The following is a 17,342-nucleotide window of genomic DNA, read 5'->3' as shown; positions in this document are numbered from 1 at the left end:
TTTGATATTTTCGAGTGATTTTCACAATCAGTTTTACAACTTTTACGATACTGTACCGCAGGTGAATTTCAAGTCGTTTTGGAGCCTCCAGCGACTTTTTGAAAATTCCTGAAGCCTCCAGCAGTTGTTTGAAACTTTAAATTTTCACAAAATTTCATCAAATGGAGATGGAAAGCTGAAATTCACTCTACACTCCAATTTTAACACCCTCTGAAGACGACTTCAAGTGAGTTCAAGTGATTTTAGAGCCTTCAGCGACTTTTTTGAAAATTACTGGAGCTGCCAGTGGATTTTTGAAATTTGAAAGTTCTCCAAAATTTCATCAAACTGAGGTGGAGAGTCGAAATTCATTCTTCAAACTAATTTCAATACGCTACGAAGTGGACTGCTGGTGGATTTCAAGTCGTTTTGGAGCCTCCAGCGACTTTTTGAAAGGTTGTATAACGTTTTTTTGGAAAATTGAAATTTCTAAAAAGTAGCTGGAAGCTTCAAAACCATTTGAAACCACCATGTAGTCTGCGAAGTAAATTTCAGCTTCCCAATTCCATTTGATAAATTAATGTTGGGGAAATTTCAAGTTTCAAAAATCTACCGGAGGCTCCAGAATTTTCAAAAAAGTCGCTGGAAGCTCTAAAATGACTTGAACCCACCTAAAGTCGTCTTCAGAGGGTGTTAAAATTGGAGTGTAGAGTAAATTTCAGCTTTCCATCTCCATTTTGACGAAATTTTGTGAAAATTTAAAGTTTCAAAATCTGCTGGAGGCTTCAGGAATTTTCAAAAAGTTCCTGGTGGCTCCAAAACGACTTGAAATTCACCTGCAGTACTTCGTAGCGTATTAAAATGACTTGAGCCCACCTGAAGTCGTCTTCAGAGGGTGTTAAAATTAGTTTGCAGAATGAGTTTCGATTCTCCATATCAAATTGATGAAATTTTGGGGAAATTTCAAGTTTCAAAAATCTACTGGAGGCTCCAGTAATTTTCAAAAATATCGCTGGAGGCTCTAAAATGACTTGAACCCACCTGAAGTCGTCTTCAGAGGGTGTTAAAATTAGTTTGCAGAATGAATTTCGACTCTCCATCTCCATTTGATGAAATTTTGTAAAAATTGAATCTGCTGGAGGCTCCAGTGAAATGACTTGAACCCACCTGAAGTCGTCTTCAGAGGGTGTTAAAATTGGAGTGTAGAGTAAATTTCAGCTTTCCATCACCATTTAATGAAATTTTGTGAAAATTTCAAATTTCAAAAATCTGCTGGACGCTTCGGGAATTTTCAAAAATGTCGCTGGAGGCTCTAAAATGACTTGAACCCACCTGAAGTCGTCTTCAGAGGGTGTTAAAATTAGTTTGCAGAATGAGTTTCGATTCTTCATCTTAGTTTGATGAAATTTTGGGGAAATTTCAAGTTTCAAAAATCTACTGGAGGCTCCAGTAATTTTCAAAAATGTCACTGAAGGCTCTAAAATGACTTGAACCCACCTGAAGTCGTCTACAGAGGGTGTTAAAATTGGAGTGTAGAGTAAATTTCAGCTTTTTTCAAAGTTGCAAAAATCTGCTGGATGCTTCAGGAATTTTCAAAAAGTCGCTGGAGGCTCCAAAACGACTTGAAACTAACCTACAGTACTTCGTAGCGTATTGAAATTAGTTTTTAGAATAAACTTCAGCTTTACAACTCCAATTTGATGTAATTTTGTGGGAATTTCGAGTTTCAAAAATCTGCTGGAGGCTCCAGAACTGCTCAAAACGGGTTGAAACCGTTTTTAATCGATTTGGCATTTCGAAAATAGGGTATATCCCAAATTTTAGCTTTCTTGGTCAATTTGGTAAAATTTTGATTTTTCCTCTCATTTTTGGCCTAAATTCGATTTTCAAAAATTCACCAAAAATCTAAAAACGCACTTTAGCACTTGAAATTTTGACAAGTGATGAGTTTTTGCATGATCTTTCGATCTACCTTTGTAAAGTTTGAAAAATTTCGTGCAAGTGCTACGTTGAAACGCAAAATCTGCGATTTCAGTTGACCTGTCAATCAAAATGGCCGCCATTTTGTAAGTATGGCCAACATTTTTTTGGGCAAGTTTGCTTTAAAATGTTCCTTAGGATGTCCCCTTTAAGAAAAAAGTCGTCCCGGAAGATCGAGGGGGGGTGCAATTACTCCTATTGTCATATAAAGTTACATAAGTCACTTGTACACCTTTGTCCTTTTATTTTCAATGCCAAATCTAAAAAAAAATTCTAAAATCACGGAATTTGAGAGTCAGCTGAAATAGTCGTCCATCAGGTTTGAATAGAGGTGATCTGATTTTCCGAATACAAATTTGGAAACAGCCAGCAGATCAAATTTTTGAGTTCGCAAACGATTTTGATTTTTAATGAAGTCTTTAAAAATCAAACTTTGGTCAAAAATGAAAAAAAATTAAAATTTCACCAAATAGACCAAGAAAGCTGAAATTTGGTATATGCCCTATTTTCGACCCTCCAAATCGATTGGAAACGGTTTCGAACCATTTTGAGTGGTAGTTCTGGAGCACCATAGCAGATTTTTGAAAATTGAAATTTCCACAACATTTTACCCGATTGAGTTGTTGAAATGAAATTTACTTGGTACCACATTTTTGATATGCTGAGTCGATTGGAGGAGGTTTTAGGTTGTTCCGGAGCCTTCTGGTATATTTTGAGAAGTTTCAGATTTTCTAGTGGTCTGAAAACCGTCCAAATTGACTTTGGCGTAATTTTTTGTCAAAATACTGGGTATCTAACAAGTGGTGAAATCAGTGAAAAAGTAGTGATTTTTAAAATGGGTAGTGAGAGTAGTGAAAAAGTAGTAAATTCAGCCAAAAAAGTAAGTAGTGAAAAAATTTAAATGCGCAACAAAAACCTTCAAATTAGATATTGAAAAAATTGATTGAAATTAAAAATACTTTCTACATATTCAGATTTTCTTCCAATTTCAATTTTTTTGAAAATTTTTTCGTGAAAAAATTGATTTTGTTAATTTGAGTGTGTTTGTGTGATCGGTGGGGGGGGGGTCGATTGGAGAGCTTTCTAAAACTACGTTTCTGCAACCAAAATGGAAAAAATCGGTTAGATACCCGAATTTTCTAGTTAATAGGAAAAAGAAATCTGAGCCATAATGAACAATATTTTTTAAAATACAAATATCCCTGAGTTTTTCAAACGGGCAAAATTTTTTGATTTTTTTCACGTTTCCTGGTTTTTCAATAACTGAGAACTCTATCCAGTCTCGTTTTGAACAAAATTGAACCTTATTCAATCGAATTTCGCGCTGCTTTGTACATTTTTATCTCATTGATAACGATTTGAAATGACCCCTCTGTTATCAGTGCAAAATTGCTATGTTGCCAATTTGTTGACTGATGTACTTCACATTTTGTTGCATAAAGTTCAATAAAACCATCGAACTTTTCGATAAGTTTCAAAAATTTATTCAATAGTCTTACGGGCTGAGCCAACATTCAATTAAATTCTTCTTATTCTTATTCTCAGCAGATTTTGAACAATTTCGATTTATTTTTTTTTTCGATTAACGGGAGTTATTTTGAAGGATTCTGTCCAGAAATGAAAAAATGTCAAAAAATGTTCACGTACTTCTATTTTGTTTTCACACCCCCCCTCCCCGTCATTTTCAAGAAGAGCAATACTGTTTGAGGGACCGAGGACTGAAATACGAGTAGAAAAATTTTCAAAATTGAAGAAACATGGATTTTTTTTCAATTTGCAATTTTTTTTAAGTTGGTGGAGGGGGGGGGTGAGCAAAAAAGGCTGAAAAATTCCATTAGTGTTATAAGAGCCACCAACCAACATTCGATTAGGCTGAATTACAGAATTTTTTCATAAAAAAATTAATGTACTGTGAATACTCATCATTTTTTGGGTAAAGGGTATCGTAACGGGCTGGAGGGCTGGAGAGGGGAAGTTGAATGTCCCAAAATTTTGACAATTAATACTTCTTCCATTTTTCGGCATGCATTTTGTCTCCGTGCTCTAGAACTGGATGCGAAGTAATTCTCCTCAAAATTTTTAAAAAATATGTGAAAAAGAAAATATTAATTTTTAAAATTTTTGGGAATTTGATCCCCCTCCTCAGCTTGTCCCAAGATCCTCCTGGTTTCCCATGATTACGGTGCCTCCTCCCTTTAATAAACACTTGCCAAAACTGCCAAAAGTTCGTGGATAAATTGATTCAATTATCCGCAGCTGATATTTGCCCCATTACCCTTTTTTTTGGTGTTAAAAAACTGGGAAAAATCTTTTTTTTTCGAATTACAGTACACCCTGTTGAAAACTTTACCAAATTTTATACTTTTTTGCGTTCTGAAATATTATCTTCAGTTGATTTTATTTTCTTCTCGAGACGTAATAGGAAATGACACGATATCTAATCGAACTCACGAAAGGTGTGGAGGGAGAGTTGTTTTTTTACTTTATACTTTAAAATTGATACTAATATGGAGGGGGGGGAGGATACCGAAAACAAATTGATATGAATCATCCTCATTCATCCAATCATCAGACTTACTAATTATTTGTAATTACGATGAATTTTTTTGAAAATTAATAATTTTTTTACTAGAATTCCATACAATAAAGATATTATTTTGATTTTTGAAAATCACTCCATCAAAAACGATTTGCACAAATTATTTTTTTCTTCATTTTTTTCCCCCACAAATACAATGTCGAGTATTGAAACACGTACTTGGAATCGAAAGATACCCGTATTAAGTTAACGAACGTGAAATTAGCAGTTTTTCTTTATCTCGGTCGATTATCAACTGAAAAAAAAAGAGAGCTCCAATTACACTTGTAAAAATGTATGTAAATCGATTAAGTTATGTGAAGTTCACAAGCCCTTAATGGGGGATTTCATTACGAATACAATGCTGGCTATTGAAATACGCGCAAAACTTAGAAATATCAAATCGGTAATTTTCCGCTTATCGTTTTTAATTATTGAAAAAAAAGCTAATTATATCAAAATAAAAATCTAAATGAATTTACAAAATGATGTAAAGTTCACACTTGGCAGTCGCGTATTGTCGTATCGCTTCGAGGGGTATCAGATTTATCGCTTATTGATTTTATTTTGGTATGAAGCCGATCCTAGATGTAAATTGAGTAAAATTTGACGTGTCACGTTTGCAAATTACTATAAATAAAGAAATTATGTAATTTTTTTTGGCGAGACTGATTAATTGAAATTATGTATTTTAATTTATCGAAAGGAGGATATTTTTCATTTTCATCGGTGCAAGACTTTTAAATAAATGTTTAAGTAATTCATTTAAAATATTTTTATTTTCAAAAAGGAACTGGTTTATTTTACTCAACGGCTCAATAAGCACCGGTTTTCCGCGAAAAATTAAAAAAAATTACGTTCCTATCTTCTTATTTTGTTAATCCAGCTGCAAGAACTTAATTATCGTAGTATTTTTTGGCAAAGTTATCAAAAAAATTAATTATTTTTGGTCGAATGCGCAGTTAGTGATAGATTAAAGGAGGATGTAATGCATTAAACAAAATTTCGGTACAATGTTGATAAAAAAATTTGATAATTCCGATACGAGCAATTTTTTCGTTTTATTGGGAAGAAATTCGTTCAAAACGAGCCCGAATATTTCGAAGTAAAATTGACTCTTTAAATCGTAAAATAACGCTTACCAAAAGATATTGACGAAGTCGATTCTTGGATTTTGTCAGGTTGATTCGAAGACATTTTTTTTATCGCTGATTCATCAAAATAGTCGCGAAATGTGTACGAATAATACGCACTCGTATAAAAAGTAATCACACAGCACAATTCGATTCTTATCCTGGTATGGCACATGTGTTTTGGTAGAATAAATGTAGAATTCAAATACTTGTAATATCGAAAATATCGTCCACTTTTTTTTAAGTGGAAAATTTTCACCTCGGAATACGAATAGACTCACGTTCGTCAACTTCGTTAGCAAGTTTGAAAACTCTGATTATGGTCATCGATTGATACCCATGAGCTCACGTTTTCGATTGATTTGTACTCGAAGAATCATCATGTCTATCTCTACACTATACCTTTGACTGAAAAACTTTTTTCCCGGGGGAGGAGGCAGGGAAGGGATGCTAGAGGCAAAGAGGGAGGATTGTTTGTAATTCATCTATCTGAAAAGTAAACATCTCGTTTTATTGGGTGTTGAAGAGAAAACAGATGTTCGTCTAAAATTACGTCAATTTTTTTTTTAATCGAGTGAGGGGATATCTATTTATCTTTCTAGATGACTTTGTCATCGATGTTCGTCCTTCCTACGTGCGTTAGAATGGACAGAAGATACTGAAATGTCACGCCCTCTTTTTTTTAAAAATGTGGGCAAATATCAATAGTACAAAGTTTGCAATTTTTTGCTTCATTGGCCTCTCAAAATTATTTGTAGTTACGCCCTGTCAATGTCTTTTGAAAAGAGGCTCAAGATTAGTAAAAAAAAAAAAGTGCTCAACTGTAATTCCAAATGGAGGACGAGAAGCTGGATTCAATGGGCGGATTTGAACGGGACCGCAATTTTTGGAAAGAGCATAGTTCAAAACCCCCAAAACCAAATTTTCAGCTGCCCAAGTTCATTTTTCGATTTTTGGCGAATTTTTGAAAATTCAAAATTGACTGTTTTTGGCGATTTATGCTTTTTTTAAAAAAAAGTACGTAATTGATCAATAAAAATGGCCAAAACAAGTCCCAAAACTAATATTAATTACCCAAATCCAAATTTCACCATTTCCAGTCATTCTGGAGCCTCCAGCGCGATTTTTCAATTTCTCCAGAATTTTGAATTTGCTCCAGAAGGCGTGAATACGAAGTTGGGCAGCTAAAAATCGAGTTGTATATTACACTCGACCTGTTTAACGAGTTTATTTATATGTGAGCCGATTTTGGGAGTGACAATGACACCTGAAGAGTGGTTTTTTGACCAGCTTTTTTCGAAATTAAAAAATCCAAAAAATCAAAAGATAACCGTTTGTGAGGAAATTTTTGAAATTTGCGCGAATCGCTGTATTTTGTTCGTAACTAACCCCCCAAATCCAAATTTCACGATTTCCAGCCATTCTGGAGCTTCCAGCGCGATTTTTCAATTTCTCCAGAATTTTGAATTTACTCCAGAAGGCGTGAATATGCAGTTGGGCAGCTAAAAATCGAGTTGTACATTATACTCGACCTGTTTAACGAGTTTATCTACATTTGAGCCGATTTTGGGAGTGACACCTCAAAAGTGGTTTTTTGACCAGCTTTTTTCAAATTAAAAAATCCAAAAAATCAAAAGATAACCGTTTGTGAGGACATTTTTGAAATTTGCTCGAATCGCTGTATATCTTCAAGAACTAATCCCCGGAGCGCAAATTCTACCATTTCCAGCCGTTTTGGAACGAGAGTGACACCTCAAAAAACCACTCTTGAGGTGTCCTCAAAATGGGCTCAAATGTGGATAAACTCGTTAAACAGGTCGAGTGTAATATACAACTCGATTTTTGGCTGCCCAGCTTCAGATTCACGCCTTCTGGAGCAAATTCAAAATTCTGGAGAAATTGAAAAATCGCGCTGAAGGCTCCAGAATGGCTGGAAATGGTGAAATTTGGATTTGGGTAATTAATATTAGTTTTGGGACTTGTTTTGGCCATTTTTATTGATCAAGTACGTACTTTTTAAAAAAAATCATAAATCGCCAAAATCAATCAATTTTGAATTTTCAAAAATTCGCCAAAAATCGAAAAATGAACTTGGGCAGCTGAAAATTTGGATTTGGGGGTTTTAGACTATGCTCTTTCCAAAAATCGCGGTTCCGTTCAAATCGGAGAGTGACACCTTAAGAGGTTCCCTTGTGAGATAAATTTTTCAATCTTGGTGAAGAGGAGGAGGGGGTGAATTTTTTGTATGACCTGATTTTTTTTTTTTTGAATCACTCATGTTGAGAACCGGCCCTATATTCAATCATTTCGTTTGAATGTTCAAGATGTAATTTTCAAAAAAATATTTTGACGGGTGTTTTTGGAATAATATCCCCTCTCCCCCCCCCATAAATACCGGCGATTTGAGTTTCTAAATCTCTCTAATCCGAAGTTGTTAAAAAACAATGAAAAATGTCGAAGATATGGGAAAAGTTGATATGTACAATGTAGATAATTTGTGAGATTACAGATTTATCTGCATTCTCATTTTGACTATCTCAACTGATTAATATGAATGATGGATTCAAACAACCAAATCGATTTTCCAGTTATAACCACAACTGTCCAAAACCATGAATTTGAATTACCAAAAAAAAAAACAAGAAAAGTCTAAATTTAATTTTAAATTTAATACCTAATTTAATCGTTGTCACTTACAAAAAATTTAATTTAAGAAATGTTCCCAATTTTTCACCATGATTGTTTTTCAAACATGTTCCTAATAACTGAAAAAAATTGTCAAATTTCAGGATTTAAAAAAAATTATCTACTTGCTTTGTGGCTTTGCCAAAAAAATTGACAAAAGTTCGAATTTTCATACTTTTTTGTCATTTTAGTTTACACCAGAAATGAACAGTTATGAAAAAAATTCGTGAGAAGCAAATTTTACGAAAATTAAATTCCCAATCTCCAATGTTTCATCAGATTTTTGATACGATCAACATTTTGCTGAGATATCGAGTGAATAAAACGTACCTTACTTATTTTCAAACACAATTTTCGTAAGTTTTCGTCATTTTACGTGTACAATAAACATTTTAGGAGGAAATTTATCAGATGCAAGGTTGTAGAAAATGAAATTTCCGAACTCGTATTCATTAGAACTTTTAATGCGATCAACAATAAAATCAGAAAATTCAAAAAATTTCAAAAATATTGAAAAATTAATCAAAACTAGTGCATATGATTTGAAAACATGTAAATTTCTTTCTATTGTGGTAGCATTTTTTTTACTTATCAAAAGATATTCGTGTAAAGAAGATTGAAAAAAAAAATTTATTCATTATTGATTTCTTGTGAGTTTGAAAGTCACGATTTTCAATCAACAATCCTAATTTTTTCTAGTAAGTACTCTTCCTTGAATTAAAACCCATTTCAATTTTCTTTTGGTCCATTTTGAATTTGAATTTTCAAAGTTTCGAATTTGGCGAAAGCAGAGGGAGGTGAAATACCCTCAAAACTTTGAAAATCGCTATGTACGAGTTCAGTCATTTCTGCACATTGGAATCATTTTTTATCTCATAAGAGCTCATTAGAAAAGGAGATGGAATTACGTTGAAATTGAAATAATTTTTTTCAAAAAGTAATGTAGATATATGTACATATCTACCTAATTCAAATCTTCGGAAGAAGTTGAGGCATGAATATCTATAGTATTTGACTTTGAAAATCTCGAAAACATATACCCCTTGCCTTCCCCCTTCAGCTTACTTTTACTTTCAGTTCTCTTTCAGAGTGTTCATCAGGGGTTTTATGCTGTATCCGGCTATTTTCAACCGATTGATTTGAAACTCGGTAAGGGTGAAGATACTCGAGGGTAATGACTTTGAATTTTTTCAATTTTTTTTGCCTCCAACAACCTAAAAATCTATTTTGAGAACTTCAAAATGAATCAATTTGAAGGAAATTTGGAAATCTGGAAAATGGCCAAAAACGTTTGGAAATGTGTTTTCTCGCCTAAAATGGTCAATTTTGGTCAATATTTTATTTCTCTTGCAATTTCATCAACATAGACATTAAACGATTCCATAAACCTGAATTTGGACCAAAATTTACATTCTAAAATTTTATGACAAAATAACGTAAATCAACGAAAAGTCATCTGAAAAATTTGAAAAAAAAATTCAGAAAACACGAATTTTTTTAAAATCTTAATTTGACGAAAAATAACAAAAATAACCTATAAAATCACGCCCCCCCCCCCAACTCTCAAAATAATTATGTCGGAGTTCCAAAACTTTTTCTCATCTCATAGTCGTCCTTTTGGTCTCTATTTTGTTTGAGAATCATTCGTCGAGATTCAACTATCTGAATCTGCCATATGCTCTGGTCTCAAACTTCAGAAAATGAGGTGATTTTTCATGATTTTTATTTTCTTTTTCTATCGAAACGCAGACCTCAGGCCCTCCACTATCCCAACGTATAATTTTATCTTTATAATCTGGTTTATTTATCAGTACCCAAGTAGTTGCTTATTGGCTCGAATTTAATCAAAATTATTATCAGGAATCCGAGTTGATTGGCTGGACTTTTATCTACAAGACATTGCATTCCTATTTTCATCCTCTCTTAGCCGTTGCTCTGTTAAATTTCTGGTCCAAAAATGGTACTAAGAAAATATTAATGATTTTTTTTTCGAAATTTTTTCAACTAATAACGCAGCTTTGGTTATTGAATCACTGTTCACTGATAATGATAACTCGATCGAAAATTCTCTCAAAAATTGTGTTAAAAAAAAAAACAGTTTCTAATCGTCGATGAAATAATAACCTAATACGAATCTCGGGTCAATAAAACAAAACACTTCGTTACCATAAACGTATGGTGGATTGGAAGGTCGCTAGCGAAATTATCGATAAATTTATACGAGGCACAAAAATACTAGTACATTACAATAAAAAATAAAAAAATTGGTAAATTAATCGATAAATCGTATACTACTCACCTTGTTCGGTATCCGGGGATTTCTTGACGTTAGCGTTGCGAAAAGATGTGAACGAATTTTTCAAAACGCCTTTTACTTTCTTCCGTTTCGATATGGTCATAATGTGACTGGGAGATTTACTGTCGTAGGTAGTGCAGATAAATTGACCGAAGATAAATACGTACAATAGGATACACGAAGAGGAGCGAAATACTTGGCGATGTTGGTGTATATCGAGATCGAGCTACGTATCTTTCCGGATAACGAGAGTAAAATCCGGAAACGGAACTATTGCGTCGTCGTCGTCGAACGTCGAACACGGTCCGATAAAGAATGCGTTCTCGGTGCCGAATGCCGCGATGTCGAGTCTGTTTAGGTTTACTTTACGAGTACGTATACTAATTATTACTACTGAACGATAGTGGATTGTGGCTAGACACGAACTACACGACTCGACTCACATCATCCTAGTCAGACATACCGTCTGTAATGCGCGATAGATGGATGGGTTTTTATAAAGTATCGCAGAGTAAGAGAGAGAGAGAGAGAGACCACAGGGACGCGAGTCTCGAATCTCTCCAAGTCTCCGCGACGACGATAGTGAAGTGGTGCAGAAGCAGAACACTCAGCGAAACCAAAACACCCAAAAATGATTCCTCTCGTGGGCTACCGACTCCTTTGGCTCAAAATGATGGCAAAAATTGGTAAAAAAGAAGCCGAGAATACGATACGTCGAATTTATATATCATTATTCGCGATTTATTTCACTTCGTACCGCGACTATCGATGTGATAGGTAGTAGCTTTAATTAGCGCGATAAACCGATGAATGGTGGGCATTGTTGTTACCAGTCTGTGAAGCAGCGCGCGTATAACACGAGTCGAGAATTTAATTAATTTATTGTCGCGATTTTTGAACCCTTCTCATGGCTTCAGCGCCAAATGTTGCACATGTGTAATCATCGCGATAGAGTGATTCACTTTAAAATGTAGTATAATACATAAGGTACTTATCGATAACAAATTACAGCCACGAATTAATGATGCATTGTTTCGAGTTTTAATACTGTAGCTTTTTTATTAATAGATTAATTCATTTTTTTTTGTCTAATTTTTAACAGCAGCTGATGTGGTTCACGTGATGGTAGAGCTCGGGTAGTCGATGTCGATTTTTGCCTAGTCAGCGAGTAAAGGAAGCGATCCGATCGAGTTGCGAAGATGGCCTCAACATCTCCAGGAGGTATTTGCCAGTTGCCGAGATGCGGTTTTAACGAGGTAATCAGAGAATTCATCTTGTTATTTTTTTTGTTTCCCCATTCAGCTGATGGCCAGAGACGTGACGAAGTGATGTATCGTGAGGGGGAGGGGGGCTGAAATATTCTCCCAGATTTTGTCAACTTTTTACCTCAGAACCCCCACCCCCCTTCTCTCTTCAGTATTTTTCATGCTAATTAACCAGATGTGGTTCGAATAAATTTTGGAAGGAGGAGTTGGAAACAGAAATGTTGAATAATTTGACAAAAAATTTGAATACTTATTGTTCTACTGCAAGGTTGGTGCTGAAATCAAAAATTGAAAATTCGCAATTTTTTCGTGGTTTTTTTCAGTTTTTTGGCCTTTGAAAATGAAATTCAAAAAGAAAACAGAAGATTATCGATTTTGCCTGATCGAAGTGAGGGGTAAAGCTTCAGAAAATTTAAATTTACAATTTGCGAGGCACAAAAAGAAATCATTTTCAATTATAATTAATTTCAACACCAACATTTTTTCTTTCGGTATTTTTTATTGAAATTTTGCACTTTTTCGCACCAGTACCAATCCTGTAGGTATTGATTTGGTTATGTTTCTTGAATTTTTGAAGTTCAATTCTTCATTATTGAAAATTTTTGAAAAATTACAGAACGAAGTGAAAGCAAAAGCTTCAAAAAAAATTGATTACTTATTCGAAAAGTAAAATAACTTATGCAAAAAGTTGGTTTTCGTAGCTTCAATATTTTGAAAAATTTTATCAAAGTTTTCAGGAAATGTGAATAAAGACCTGAGCTAAGCAAGGGCAAAAGTTTTCGAAAATGAATAATTTTTCAGAATTAAAACAAAATTATTTTCGATGTGAGGAGTCAAATTTTTTTACCCGTCAACTTTAGCCAGAAAAAAGGAAAGGAAAATGATCTAGCCCGAGTGAAGCATGGAACTATAACTGAACCTTGGGGGACTCCATTTTCAAATTTCAAAAAACTCTGTGTATGTATTGTCAACTCTCACTCTAAAAGTACGGTTTGTTAAGAAATTCTGAATAAAGTAAGCCAAATGTCCTCTAATTCCAATGGAAAGTAATTTTTGGAGAATTTTATAACGCCAGGCTTAGATTATAGTTCCATGGAGTGAAGTGAGGGCGATAGGGCAAAAGCTCTCGAAAATTCGCAATTCTTCAAATTACATAATTTTTATATTTTCAAAAACGACCAATTTTGGCAATTAGAAAATATTGTTACCGAATTTTCATCGAAAAATAAGGCATTTTTTGATATTTCAGCAGAAATTGGGACCTTCTGGCAGTTTTGACTGGAATGCATTGGAGAAATTTTTTTTTTTGTTGTAAAATTTCAAATAAAATACCCCCTCCCCGCCGATCCTCTGGGCAACTTTTTTCTTCAAGGGGGCGTCCAAAGTAACATTTTAAAGCAAAGTTGCCCCCAAAAAAAGTTGACCTTACTTACAAAATGGCGGCCATTTTGATTGACAGGTCAGCCGAAATCGCAGATTTTGGGTTTCAAAATAGGACTTGCACAAAATTTTTTAAACCATACAAAGGTAGATCGAAAGATCATGCAAAAAGTTATCACCTGTCAAAATTTCAAGTGCTAAAGTGCGTTTTTCGATTTTTGGTGAATTTTTGAAAATCGAATTTAGGCCAAAAATGAGGGAAAAAAATCAAAATTTTACCGAATTGACCTAGAAAGCTGAAATTTGGGATATACCCTATATTCAACATGCCAAATCGATTGGAAACTGCTTCAAACCGTTTTGAGCAGTTCTGGAACCTCCAGCAGATTTTTGAAACTCGAAATTCCCACAAAATTTCATCAAATTGGAGTTTTGGAGTTGTAAAGCTGAAATTTATTCTAAAAACTAATTTCAATACGCTACGAAGTACTGCAGGTGAATCTCAAGTCGTTTTGGAGCCTCCAGCAACTTTTTGGAAATTCCTGAGTCCTCCAGAAGATTTTTGAAACTTTAAATTTTTACAAAATTTCGTCAAATGAAGATGGAAAGTTGAAATTTACTCTACACTCCAATTTTAAGACCCTCTGTAGACGACTTCAGATGGGTTCAAGTCATTTTAGAGCCTCCAGCGACTTTTTTGAAAATTACTGGAGCCTCCAGTAAATTTTTGAAACTTGAAATTTCCCCAACATCAATTTATCAAATGGAGTTGGCAAGCTGAAATTTACTTCGCAGACTACATGGTGGTTTCAAATGGTTTTGAAGCTTCCAGCTACTTTTAGGAAATTTCAATTTTCCAAAAAAACGTTATACAACCTTTCAAAAAGTCGCTGAAGTCTCCAAAACGACTTGAAATCCACCAGCAGTCCACTTCGTAGCGTATTGAAATTAGTTTGCAGGATGAATTTCGACTCTCCATCTCAGTTTGATGAAATTTTGGAGAAATTTAAAGTTTCAAAAATCTACTGGAGGCTCCTGTAATTCTCAAAAAAGTCGCTGGAGGCTCTAAAATGATTTGAACCCACCTGAAGTCGTCTACAGAGGGTCTTAAAATTGGAGTGTAGAGTAAATTTCAACTTTCCATCTCCATTAGATGAAATTTTGTGAAAATTTAAAGTTTCAAAAATCTGCTGGAGGCTTCAAAAATTTTTAAAAAGTCACTGGAGGCTCCAAAACGACTTGAAATTCACCTGCAGTACTTCGTAGCGTATTGAAATTAGTTGTTAGAATAAATTTTAGCTTTACAACTCCAATTTGATGGAATTTTGTGGGAATTTTGAGTTTCAAAAATCTGCTGGAGGCTCCAGAACTGCTCAAAACGAGTTGAAACCGTTTCCAATCGATTTGGCATGTCGAAAATAGGGTATAACCCAAATTTCAGCTTTCTAGGTCAATTTGGTAAAATTTTGATTTTTTCTCTCATTTTTGGCCTAAATTGGATTTTCAAAAATTCACCAAAAATCGAAAAACGCACTTTAACACTTGAAATTTTGACAGGTGATAAATTTTTGCATGATCTTTCGATTTACCTTTGTGTAAGGTTTGAAAAATTTTGTGCAAGTCCTATGTTAAAACGCAAAATCTGCGATTTCGGCTGACTTGTCATTCAAAATGGCCGCCATTTTGTAAGTGAGGCCAACTTTTTTTGGGGCAAGTTTGCTTTATAATGTTCCTTATGATGTCCCCTTGAAGAAAAAAGTTGTCCCAGAGGATCGGCGGGGAGGGGGTGTAATTACTCCTATTGTCATATGCCGGACTAAAAGACAAACAACGTTTTCTACTCTCCAACTTTGCTCGGAGAAACTCACAAATTTCCCAACTTGTCCTAAAAATTGCCATCTTTTCGCCTAAATTTTTCGGTCGTGGTAGAGTGGGACTCCCCCCCGCAAGCCTCTTGGTGATGTCCAGGGCAAATTGTTTGAAAAAGTTTCTTTCCCTAGAGGATGGATACTAGTTACCTCTTTCGATTAATTTGCTTTGCAGGTACGTTTTTTTGGAAGGTGGTGGGGGGAGAGAAACGAAATCAAAGGAATTTGACTTTTTCGAAAAATTCCCACAGAATGTCCATTCTCTGGAAAATCATAAGAAATAGGGAAAAAATGAAGATTCCGCCTTTCTGTCAAAAAGGAATTTTGCTATTTGCACTCCGAAGTGATGGAATTTTTAAAAATATTTATAAATTCGTAATTTTGTGCTAATTTTAACAGATCGTGCTCTACTTTTTGTAAAAAAATTTACCCTTGCTTTGTTCAAGTCTTCTTTATTTATTTATTTATTTTTTTCAAGGAAAGAGAACATTTCTCATGATGGTTAGTGGCTAAGTACGAGTAGGTCGAGAAAAAACCTAAGAATCCAATTTTTAGAACTGTTCAAACACCATCAAAAGTTCAGAAGGTGGCTCAACAAAATATTTAAGAAATATGTTCTGTTTTTTTTTGTTTTTGTTTTTTTTTTTTTTGAAAACAGCAGTAATTTTTTTTGAAAATTTCTGCATTTTTGGCAACCCTGAAGTTTGGGCACATCTTTTTTTCTGAGTCATTGCATCTCGAATTTGCTTGTTTTTGGGTCCAAGTACTCCGATTTGGCTCACTATTTGTTTGTTGGCTCGCCACATTTTGGAAATTGAAAAAATCGCTATCATTGGCCCTCAACCACCCTTGCAGAAGATGGCGTGGGTTCGTTTTCTTCCAACAATGACAATTTCTCATCGTGGTGCTCAACTTTGGAGTTCAATTGCTCTGAAGTGCAAGTCCAGCAAAAATTGGAGACATTTTTTTGGGGGAGTTTCAAAAGTGATTAAGAATAGTTTCAAAAATATTCGCAGAAAAGTTTAATAGTTCGAAGTTGAGATTTTTTGAAAGCTCGATTTTCAAAAATTTGCCAACATTTTGTATGTACCTAGTTATAAATTGAAAAAAATCCACAAAACAAGAGTTTTTATGAGAACTTTCAAATTAATAACAATCCATTTTGAAGTTTTTTTTTTTTTTTTTTTTTTTTTAATTTCAGTCAGAATTGTTTGAAAAAAACTGCCACAGGTCACTTGGAGAAGTTATTCCACTTTTTCATTTGTTATAAAGTCACCTCCCAAAATTTCGTACTCATCATTTTTTCCCTTCAACGCATCCTACTATATCTTGAAAAACATCAACTCGCATTGGACCTAATTTTAGGTTCTGTGAATCGAAATATCGATCAATAAAATGTTATTTCTCTAGACGATTTTCTTTTCTTTTTTTTTTTTTTAAAGAAATCATTTTCCTCACAATGTTAACGAGATTAATTAAAGAAAGAAAATTCCGTGTGCAGGAAATCACAATCTATAATAATTTACTAATGATGTTTATTATTGAAAATCGTGATAATTTTTTACGAGTAGAAGTTCTGATAGCGTTCGAGAGTAAAGGTTTAATCTTGCTGCATTATGTAATTTTTAAAAATCGATTTCGCGAATAACTTTTACTCATCCGATGGGTAAATATGAGATAAAAATTTCATATTTTCAAGAGCAACCCATTCAAACGCGAAATAAGCGTACAACTGATGAACTGACGTGTAGCATGAAGTGTGTGCCTGCGATGATTTGACGTATGCAACTAATCTAACATTAAATTCAACATTTTTGTTGTTTATTTCTTACAAGGTAGGTACTCGTATATCCCAACTGGCAGAATATTTTAGGAATCGGACAGTACTAAATCGAAAAATCATGAAATTTCTCTATTTTTAGTCAACTTTTTCGCATTATCGGACCGAAGATGCGAACAAATTGAAATTTCGTTGAATTGACCGAGGAAGCTGAAATTTGTCATCACTGCATTTTCGACCCCTCGAATCGATTAGAAACAGTTTTGAACGATTGTGGCAGTTCTGGAGCCTCGAGCAGATATTTGAAAATGTTTCAACATCTGCTGGATACCCCAGAATTGACCAAAATGAGTCGAAAACAGTTTCAAATCGGTTTGATGGATTGAAAATAGGTTACA

General features: G+C 34.3%; 2 protein-coding genes across 3 annotated transcripts in view; one reads left to right on the top strand and one right to left on the bottom strand.

Moving 5' to 3' along the window:
- The window catches only part of LOC135845586 (sodium-independent sulfate anion transporter-like), a 55,117-nt gene extending 43,816 nt beyond the window's left edge, over positions 1-11,301 (bottom strand). Inside the window, exon 1 of one of the 2 annotated variants that reach the window (XM_065364252.1) lies at positions 10,655-11,301. In XM_065364252.1, coding sequence (XP_065220324.1) covers positions 10,655-10,754 — 100 coding nt within the window. In that variant the 5' untranslated portion in view covers positions 10,755-11,301. Of the gene's footprint in view, positions 1-5,679; positions 5,815-10,654 lie in introns of those variants that run through there. The other variant, XM_065364243.1, reaches the window with a different exon arrangement.
- A 478-nt stretch (positions 11,302-11,779) lies between these two features.
- LOC135845551 (sodium-independent sulfate anion transporter-like) overlaps positions 11,780-17,342 on the top strand; it is a 122,444-nt gene continuing 116,881 nt past the window's right edge. The window contains exon 1 of the mRNA XM_065364196.1: positions 11,780-11,907. The gene's annotated coding sequence lies outside the window, so the exon portion shown is untranslated. The remainder of the gene's footprint in view (positions 11,908-17,342) is intronic.

This window comes from Planococcus citri, chromosome 1 (genome assembly GCF_950023065.1).
Source record: "Planococcus citri chromosome 1, ihPlaCitr1.1, whole genome shotgun sequence".
Taxonomy (NCBI): domain Eukaryota; kingdom Metazoa; phylum Arthropoda; class Insecta; order Hemiptera; family Pseudococcidae; genus Planococcus; species Planococcus citri.
The sequence above is the reverse complement of the archived record's forward strand: the minus strand, read 5'-3'. Positions and strand labels throughout refer to the sequence as shown.